At 51.7% G+C, this 10,794-nt stretch overlaps 1 protein-coding gene across 1 annotated transcript in view; it reads right to left on the bottom strand.

Moving 5' to 3' along the window:
* The window catches only part of LOC106594823 (unconventional myosin-XV), an 80,507-nt gene extending 70,784 nt beyond the window's left edge, over positions 1-9,723 (bottom strand). The window contains exon 1 of the mRNA XM_045711496.1: positions 9,255-9,723. Within this exon, the coding sequence (XP_045567452.1) occupies positions 9,255-9,723 (469 nt within the window). The remainder of the gene's footprint in view (positions 1-9,254) is intronic.
* Between the last annotated feature and the right edge of the window lie 1,071 nt (positions 9,724-10,794).

A 10,794-nucleotide genomic window follows, 5' to 3' on the forward strand; every position in this document is an offset into this window, starting at 1 on the left:
ACTAACCGGTGCCCCCCTGCTGTTTATTATCCATGCATAATCCCATTACCTCTACCTACATATTACCTCCACTAACCGGTGCCCCCTGCTGTTTATTATCCATGCATAGTCCCTTTACCTCTACCTACATATTACCTCCACTAACCGGTGCCCCCTGCTGTTTATTATCCATGCATAGTCCCGTTACCTCTACCTACATATTACCTCCACTAACCGGTGCCCCCCCTGCTGTTTATTATCCATGCATAGTCCCTTTACCTCTACCTACATATTACCTCCACTAACCGGTGCCCCCTGCTGTTTATTATCCATGCATAGTCCCTTTACCTCAACCTACATATTACCTCCACTAACCGGTGCCCCCCTGCTGTTTATTATCCATGCATAGTCCCTTTACCTCTACCTACATATTACCTCCACTAACCGGTGCCCCCTGCTGTTTATTATCCATGCATAGTCCCTTTACCTCTACCTACATATTACCTCCACTAACCGGTGCCCCCCCTGCTGTTTATTATCCATGCATAGTCCCTTTACCTCTACCTACATATTACCTCCACTAACCGGTGCCCCCTGCTGTTTATTATCCATGCATAGTCCCTTTACCTCTACCTACATATTACCTCCACTAACCGGTGCCCCCCTGCTGTTTATTATCCATGCATAGTCCCTTTACCTCTACCTACATATTACCTCCACTAACCGGTGCCCCCTGCTGTTTATTATCCATGCATAGTCCCTTAACCTCTACCTACATATTACCTCCACTAACCGGTGCCCCCTGCTGTTTATTATCCATGCATATTCCCTTTACCTCTACCTACATATTACCTCCACTAACCGGTGCCCCCTGCTGTTTATTATCCATGCATAGTCCCTTTACCTCTACCTACATATTACCTCCACTAACCGGTGCCCCCTGCTGTTTATTATCCATGCATAGTCCCTTTACCTCTACCTACATATTACCTCCACTAACCGGTGCCCCCTGCTGTTTATTATCCATGCATAGTCCCTTTACCTCTACCTACATATTACCTCCACTAACCGGTGCCCCCTGCTGTTTATTATCCATGCATAGTCCCATTACCTCTACCTACATATTACCTCCACTAACCGGTGCCCCCTGCTGTTTATTATCCATGCATAGTCCCATTACCTCTACCTACATATTACCTCCACTAACCGGTGCCCCCCCCCTGCTGTTTATTATCCATGCATAGTCCCTTTACCTCTACCTACATATTACCTCCACTAACCGGTGCCCCCTGCTGTTTATTATCCATGCATAGTCCCTTTACCTCTACCTACATATTACCTCCACTAACCGGTGCCCCCTGCTGTTTATTATCCATGCATAGTCCCTTTACCTCTACCTACATATTACCTCCACTAACCGGTGCCCCCCTGCTGTTTATTATCCATGCATAGTCCCTTTACCTCTACCTACATATTACCTCCACTAACCGGTGCCCCCCCTGCTGTTTATTATCCATGCATAGTCCCTTTACCTCTACCTACATATTACCTCCACTAACCGGTGCCCCCCCGCTGTTTATTATCCATGCATAGTCCCTTTACCTCTACCTACATATTACCTCCACTAACCGGTGCCCCCCTGCTGTTTATTATCCATGCATAGCCCCATTACCTCTACCTACATATTACCTCCACTAACCGGTGCCCCCCTGCTGTTTATTATCCATGCATAGTCCCTTAACCTCTACCTACATATTACCTCCACTAACCGGTGCCCCCTGCTGTTTATTATCCATGCATAGTCCCTTTACCTCTACCTACATATTACCTCCACTAACCGGTGCCCCCCTGCTGTTTATTATCCATGCATAGTCCCTTTACCTCTACCTACATATTACCTCCACTAACCGGTGCCCCCTGCTGTTTATTATCCATGCATAGTCCCTTTACCTCTACCTACATATTACCTCCACTAACCGGTGCCCCCCTGCTGTTTATTATCCATGCATAGTCCCTTTACCTCTACCTACATATTACCTCCACTAACCGGTGCCCCCTGCTGTTTATTATCCATGCATAGTCCCTTTACCTCTACCTACATATTACCTCCACTAACCGGTGCCCCCCTGCTGTTTATTATCCATGCATAGTCCCTTTACCTCTACCTACATATTACCTCCACTAACCGGTGCCCCCCTGCTGTTTATTATCCATGCATAGTCCCTTTACCTCTACCTACATATTACCTCCACTAACCGGTGCCCCCCTGCTGTTTATTATCCATGCATAGTCCCTTTACCTCTACCTACATATTACCTCCACTAACCGGTGCCCCCTGCTGTTTATTATCCATGCATAGTCCCTTTACCTCTACCTACATATTACCTCCACTAACCGGTGCCCCCTGCTGTTTATTATCCATGCATAGTCCCTTTACCTCTACCTACATATTACCTCCACTAACCGGTGCCCCCCTGCTGTTTATTATCCATGCATAGTCCCTTTACCTCTACCTACATATTACCTCCACTAACCGGTGCCCCCCTGCTGTTTATTATCCATGCATAGTCCCTTTACCTCTACCTACATATTACCTCCACTAACCGGTGCCCCCTGCTGTTTATTATCCATGCATAGTCCCTTTACCTCTACCTACATATTACCTCCACTAACCGGTGCCCCCCTGCTGTTTATTATCCATGCATAGTCCCTTTACCTCTACCTACATATTACCTCCACTAACCGGTGCCCCCCCTGCTGTTTATTATCCATGCATAGTCCCGTTACCTCTACCTACATATTACCTCCACTAACCGGTGCCCCCCCTGCTGTTTATTATCCATGCATAGTCCCTTTACCTCTACCTACATATTACCTCCACTAACCGGTGCCCCCCTGCTGTTTATTATCCATGCATAGTCCCTTTACCTCTACCTACATATTACCTCCACTAACCGGTGCCCCCCTGCTGTTTATTATCCATGCATAGTCCCTTTACCTCTACCTACATATTACCTCCACTAACCGGTGCCCCCCGCTGTTTATTATCCATGCATAGTCCCTTTACCTCTACCTACATATTACCTCCACTAACCGGTGCCCCCTGCTGTTTATTATCCATGCATAGTCCCTTTACCTCTACCTACATATTACCTCCACTAACCGGTGCCCCCTGCTGTTTATTATCCATGCATAGTCCCTTTACCTCTACCTACATATTACCTCCACTAACCGGTGCCCCCCTGCTGTTTATTATCCATGCATAGTCCCTTTACCTCTACCTACATATTACCTCCACTAACCGGTGCCCCCTGCTGTTTATTATCCATGCATAGTCCCTTTACCTCTACCTACATATTACCTCCACTAACCGGTGCCCCCCTGCTGTTTATTATCCATGCATAGTCCCTTTACCTCTACCTACATATTACCTCCACTAACCGGTGCCCCCTGCTGTTTATTATCCATGCATAGTCCCTTTACCTCTACCTACATATTACCTCCACTAACCGGTGCCCCCTGCTGTTTATTATCCATGCATAGTCCCTTTACCTCTACCTACATATTACCTCCACTAACCGGTGCCCCCTGCTGTTTATTATCCATGCATAGTCCCTTTACCTCTACCTACATATTACCTCCACTAACCGGTGCCCCCTGCTGTTTATTATCCATGCATAGTCCCTTTACCTCTACCTACATATTACCTCCACTAACCGGTGCCCCCCCTGCTGTTTATTATCCATGCATAGTCCCTTTACCTCTACCTACATATTACCTCCACTAACCGGTGCCCCCCTGCTGTTTATTATCCATGCATAGTCCCTTTACCTCTACCTACATATTACCTCCACTAACCGGTGCCCCCCTGCTGTTTATTATCCATGCATAGTCCCTTTACCTCTACCTACATATTACCTCCACTAACCGGTGCCCCCCTGCTGTTTATTATCCATGCATAGTCCCTTTACCTCTACCTACATATTACCTCCACTAACCGGTGCCCCCTGCTGTTTATTATCCATGCATAGTCCCTTTACCTCTACCTACATATTACCTCCACTAACCGGTGCCCCCTGCTGTTTATTATCCATGCATAGTCCCTTTACCTCTACCTACATATTACCTCCACTAACCGGTGCCCCCTGCTGTTTATTATCCATGCATAGTCCCTTTACCTCTACCTACATATTACCTCCACTAACCGGTGCCCCCTGCTGTTTATTATCCATGCATAGTCACTTTACCTCTACCTACATATTACCTCCACTAACCGGTGCCCCCCCTGCTGTTTATTATCCATGCATAGTCCCTTTACCTCTACCTACATATTACCTCCACTAACCGGTGCCCCCTGCTGTTTATTATCCATGCATAGTCCCTTTACCTCTACCTACATATTACCTCCACTAACCGGTGCCCCCCCTGCACATTGACTCTGTACCCCCTGTATATCGCCTCGCTACTGACTTTATTATTGCTCTTTAATTATTATTATTATTGTTTTTTTTTAAAATATATATATTTTTGTATTAATATTTATTTGTTCTTATTATTTAAAAAAAAAAAAATAATAATAATTTTTCTTTCAGTACAGTTTATTTTGGAAAAAATACTTTCTTCAGTAAGCATTTCACTGTAAGAACCTAGACCTGTTGTATTCGGCGCTTTTGACAAATAAAATTTGATTTTGATTTTGAAAACTGAACAAAAATATAAATATTTTACTGAATTACAGTTCATAGAAGAAAATCAGTCAATTGAGATTAATTCATTAGGCCCTAATCTATGGATTTCACATGACTGGGCAGGGGCGCAGCCATGGGTGACCCTGGGAGGGCAATAGGCCCAACCATTTGGGGAGCCAAGTCTTGCCAATCAGAATGAGTTTTTCCCTAGAAAACAGGTTTTATTACAGACAGAAATAATCCTCAGCACCCCCTTCCTCCTCAGACAATCCCGCAGGTGAAGAAGTCGGATATGGAGGTCCTGGGTTGGCGTGGTTACACGTGGTCTGCGGTTGGACGTACTGCTAAATTCTCTGAAATGTCGTTGGAGGCGGCTTATGGTAGAGAAATGAACAAGTCACATTTTGGGCAACACCTCTGTTGGACATTCCTGCAGTCAGCATACCAATTGCACGCTCTGTGGCATTGTGTTGTTGTGACAAAACGGCACATTTTAGGAGTGGCCTTTTATTGTCCCCCAGCACGAGGTGCACCTGTGTAATGATCATGCTGTTTTAATCAGCTTCTTGATATGCCACACCTGTCAGGTGGATGGATTATCTTGACAAAGGAAAAAAATGCTCACTAACTAACAGGGATGTAATCAAATTTCTGCACAAAATTTAGGAGAAAGACGCATTTTGGTGCGTACGGAACATTTCTGGGATCTTTTATATCAGCTCATGAAACATGGGAACCAACATGTTTACGTGTTTTTGGTCAGTATAGTATAATGAGACAAACCAGTATGATGGCTTGCTGGTTGATGATAGTCTGCTGCTGCTGAGCCATCCCTGTCTGGTCTGGAGAACCTGGAGTAACAGACAGACAGAAGGTAACAGACAGACAGACAGGTTGAGTAACAAAAAAGCAGACAGGAGGAACAGAAGACAGACAGTTTCTGGAGAACATGGAGTAACAGACAGACAGACAGTTTCAGGAGAACATGGAGTAACAGACAGACAGACAGGTTCTGGAGAAACAGACAGACAGACAGTTTCTGGAGAACATGGAGTAACAGACAGACAGACAGGTTCTGGAGAACATGGAGGAACAGACAGACAGACAGGTTCTGGAGAACCAGACAGACAGACAGGTTCTGGAGAAACAGACAGACAGACAGTTTCTGGAGAACCTGGAGTAACAGACAGACAGACAGGTTCTGGAGAACCAGACAGACAGACAGGTTCTGGAGAACCTGGAGTAACAGACAGACAGACAGGTTCTGGAGAACCAGACAGACAGACAGGTTCTGGAGAACCTGGAGTAACAGACAGACAGACAGGTTCTGGAGAACATGGAGTAACAGACAGACAGACAGGTTCTGGAGAACCAGACAGACAGACAGTTTCTGGAGAAACAGACAGACAGACAGTTTCTGGAGAACCTGGAGTAACAGACAGACAGACAGGTTCTGGAGAACCAGACAGACAGACAGGTTCTGGAGAAACAGACAGGCAGACAGGTTCTGGAGAAACAGACAGGCAGACAGGTTCTGGAGGACCTGGAGGAACAGACAGACAGACAGTTTCTGGAGAACCAGACAGACAGACAGGTTCTGGAGAACCTGGAGTAACAGACAGACAGACAGGTTCTGGAGAACATGGAGTAACAGACAGACAGACAGGTTCTGGAGAACCAGACAGACAGACAGTTTCTGGAGAAACAGACAGACAGACAGTTTCTGGAGAACCTGGAGTAACAGACAGACAGACAGGTTCTGGAGAACCAGACAGACAGACAGGTTCTGGAGAAACAGACAGACAGACAGACAGGTTCTGGAGAAACAGACAGACAGACAGTTTCAACACAACTAGAAACAACCGTCCTCCTCTGGAGATACAAATAGATAAACACACACGGGGTAGGGTCCAGGGTAGGGTCCAGGGTAGGGTCCAGGGTAGGGTTCAGGGTAGGGTCCAGGGTAGGGTTCAGGGTAGGGTAGGGTAGGGTGCAGGGTAGGGTTCAGGGTAGGGTGCAGGGTAGGGTCCAGGGTAGGGTTGAGGGTAGGGGGCAGGGTAGGGTCCAGGGTAGGGTTGAGGGTAGGATCGGGGTAGGGTACAGGGTAGGGTTCAAGGTAGGGTTCAGGGTAGGGTGCAGGATAGGGTTCAGCGTAGGGTAGGGTGGGGAACAGGGTAGGGTTCAGGGTAGGGTACAGGGTAGAGACAGGGTAGGGTTCAGGGTAGGGTACAGGGTAGAGACAGGGTAGGGTCAGGGTAGGGTGCAGGGTAGAGTGCAGGGTAGGTAACAGGGTAGGGTTCAGGGTAGGGTTCAGGGTAGGGTACAGGGTAGGGTACAGGGTAGAGACAGGGTAGGGACAGGGTAGGGTACAGGGTAGAGTACAGGGTAGGGGAGGGTAGGATTCAGGGTAGGGTGCAGGGTAGGGTAAGGGTAGTGTTCAGGGTAGGGTTCAGGGTAGGGTCGGGGTAGGGTAGGGTAGGGTTCAGGGTAGGGTAGGGTAGGGTTCAGGGTAGAGACAGGGTAGGGTCAGGGTAGAGTACAGGGTAGGGTACAGGGTAGGGTTCAGGGTAGGGTTCAGGGTAGGGTAAGGGTAGGGGCGGGGTAGGGTGCAGGGTAGGGGGGGAAAGACAGGGTAGGGTCAGGGTAGGGTTCAAGGTAGGGTCAGGGTAGGGTTCAGGGTAGGGTACAGGGTAGGGAGAGGGTAGGGTTCAGGGTAGGGTGCTGGGTAGGGTAGAGGGTAGGTTCAGGGTAGGGTGAAGGGTAGGGTACAGGGTAGGGTACAGGGTAGAGACAGGGTAGGGACAGGGTAGGGTAGAGGGTAGAGTACAGGGTAGGGGAAGGGTAGGATTCAGGGTAGGGTGCAGGGTAGGGTACAGGGTAGTGTTCAGGGTAGGGTTCAGGGTAGGGTCGGGGTAGGGTACAGGGTAGGGTTCAGGGTAGAGACAGGGTAGGGTTCAGGGTAGGGTCCAGGGTAGGGTACAGGGTAGAGACAGGGTAGGGTAAGTGTAGGGTACAGGGTAGAGTACAGGGTAGAGTACAGGGTAGGGTTCAGGGTAGGGTTCAGGGTAGGGTCAGGGTAGGGGCGGGGTAGGGTGCAGGGTAGGGGGGGGGGAAAGACAGGGTAGGGACAGGGTAGGGTTCAAGGTAGGGTCAGGGTAGGGTTCAGGGTAGGGTACAGGGTAGGGAGAGGGTAGGGTTCAGGGTAGGGTGCTGGGTAGGGTAGAGGGTAGGTTCAGGGTAGGGCCGGGTAGGGTACAGGGTAGGGACAGGTTAGGGTACAGGGTAGGGACAGGGTAGGGGAAGGGTAGGCTTCAGGGTAGGGTGAAGGGTATGGTGGAGGGTATGGACAGGGTAGGGTGAGGGTAGGGCCAGGGTAGGGTTCAGGGTATGGTACAGGGTAGGGTACAGGGTTAGTGTCTGATTCAGTAGGGTACAGGGTAGGGTAGAGGGTTAGTGTCTGATTCAGTAGGGTACAGGGTAGGGTAGGGGGTAGGGTGGAGGGCAGGGCAGGGGACAGGGTAGGGTTACGGCCAGGGTACAGGGCAGGGTACAGGGCATGGTGCAGGGCAGGGTACAGGGCAGGGTACAGGGTAGGGTACAGGGTAGGGTGCGGGGCAGGGTATAGGGCAGGGTACAGGGTAGGGTAGAGGGCAGGGTACAGGGTAGGGTCCAGGGCAGGGTACAGGGCAGGGTACAGGATAGGGTCCAGGGCAGGGTACAGGGCAGGGTACAGGGCAGGGTACAGGGTAGGGTAAGGGCAGGGTACAGGGCAGGGTACAGGGTAGGGTACAGGGCAGGGTACAGGGTAGGGTGCAGGGTAGGGTCCAGGGCAGGGTACAGGGCAGGGTACAGGGTAGGGTAAGGGCAGGGTGCAGGGTAGGGTAGAGGGCAGGGACCAGGGTAGGGTCCAGGGAAGGGTACAGGGCAGGGTACAGGGTAGGGTAGAGGGCAGGGTGCAGGGTAGGGTGGAGTGCAGGGTAGAGGGCAGGGTACAGGGCAGGGTCCAGGGTAGGGTAGAGTGCAGGGTAGAGGGCAGGGTACAGGGCAGGGTCCAGGGCAGGGTACAGGGCAGGGTCCAGGGTAGGGTAGGGTAGGGTCCAGGGTAGGGTAGAGGGCAGGGTGCAGGGTAGGGTAGAGTGCAGGGTAGAGGGCAGGGTACAGGGCAGGGTCCAGGGCAGGGTACAGGGCAGGGTACAGGGCAGGGTCCAGGGCAGGGTACAGGGCAGGGTCCAGGGTAGGGTAGAGTGCAGGGTAGAGGGCAGGGTACAGGGCAGGGTCCAGGGCAGGGTACAGGGCAGGGTACAGGGTAGGGTAGAGGGCAGGGTGCAGGGTAGGGTAGAGTGCAGGGTAGGGGAGGGTAGAGGGCAGGGTGCAGGGTAGGGTAGAGTGCAGGGTAGAGGGCAGGGTACAGGGCAGGGTACAGGGCAGGGTCCAGGGTAGGGTAGAGTGCAGGGTAGAGGGCAGGGTACAGGGCAGGGTCCAGGGCAGGGTACAGGGCAGGGTCCAGGGTAGGGTTCAGTAACACTGCATGCTAAGATGATAAACACACTAACACGCCGTGGCCAAGCATGTGTGCCACGCCCATACCTGGCATCACACCTGGCATCAGAGGTAGACCTGGCATGGAAGGCATGAGGGGCATCCCATGGAGGGGGGGCATGGCAAGGGGAGGGGCAGCAGGGGGTGAAGCAGGAGGAGGAGGCTGGGTGTGGTAGGGGTGGTGGGCAGCAGGGGTTGAAGCAGGAGGGGGAGGCTGGGTGTGGTAGGGGTGGTAGGTAGCAGGGGGTGAAGCAGGAGGGGGAGGCTGGGTGTGGTAGGGGTGGTAGGTAGCAGGAGGTGAAGCAGGAGGGGGAGGCTGGGTGTGGTAGGGGTGGTGGGCAGCAGGGGGTGAAGCAGGAGGGGGAGGCTGGGTGTGGTAGGGGTGGTGGGCAGCAGGGGTTGAAGCAGGAGGGGGAGGCTGGGTGTGGTAGGGGTGGTGGGCAGCAGGAGGTGAAGCAGGAGGAGGAGGCTGGGTGTGGTAGGGGTGGTGGTACTGATGGTGTGAGGGGCTTGGCATTGTGGGTATAGGAGGTATCATCCCTCCCATCACTGGAAGCACTGGCACAGCTGGGCAGCAGACAGACAGGAGACAGGGTTAGGATACAGCTGGGCAGACAGACAGACAGGAGACAGGGTTAGGATACAGCTGGGCAGACAGACAGACAGGAGACAGGGTTAGGATACAGCTGGGCAGCAGACAGACAGGAGACAGGGTTAGGATACAGCTGGGCAGACAGACAGACAGGAGACAGGGTTAGGATACAGCTGGGCAGCAGACAGACAGGAGACAGGGTTAGGATACAGCTGGGCAGACAGACAGGAGACAGGGTTAGGATACAGCTGGGCAGCAGACAGACAGGAGACAGGGTTAGGATACAGCTGGGCAGCAGACAGACAGGAGACAGGGTTAGGATACAGCTGGGCAGCAGACAGACAGACAGGAGACAGGGTTAGGATACAGCTGGGCAGACAGACAGACAGGAGACAGGGTTAGGATACAGCTGGGCAGCAGACAGACAGGAGACAGGGTTAGGATACAGCTGGGCAGCAGACAGACAGACAGGAGACAGGGTTAGGATACAGCTGGGCAGCAGACAGACAGGAGACAGGGTTAGGATACAGCTGGGCAGCAGACAGACAGGAGACAGGGTTAGGATACAGCTGGGCAGCAGACAGACAGGAGACAGGGTTAGGATACAGCTGGGCAGCAGACAGACAGGAGACAGGGTTAGGATACAGCTGGGCAGCAGACAGACAGGAGACAGGGTTAGGATACAGCTGGGCAGACAGACAGGAGACAGGGTTAGGATACAGCTGGGCAGACAGACAGGAGACAGGGTTAGGATACAGCTGGGCAGCAGACAGACAGGAGACAGGGTTAGGATACAGCTGGGCAGACAGACAGACAGGAGACAGGGTTAGGATACAGCTGGGCAGACAGACAGGAGACAGGGTTAGGATACAGCTGGGCAGCAGACAGACAGGAGACAGGGTTAGGATACAGCTGGGCAGCAGACAGACAGACAGGGTTAGGATACAGCTGGGCAGCAGACAGACAGGAGACAGGGTTAGGATACAGCTGGGCAGC

This window comes from Salmo salar, unplaced genomic scaffold (assembly GCF_905237065.1).
Source record: "Salmo salar unplaced genomic scaffold, Ssal_v3.1, whole genome shotgun sequence".
Taxonomy (NCBI): domain Eukaryota; kingdom Metazoa; phylum Chordata; class Actinopteri; order Salmoniformes; family Salmonidae; genus Salmo; species Salmo salar.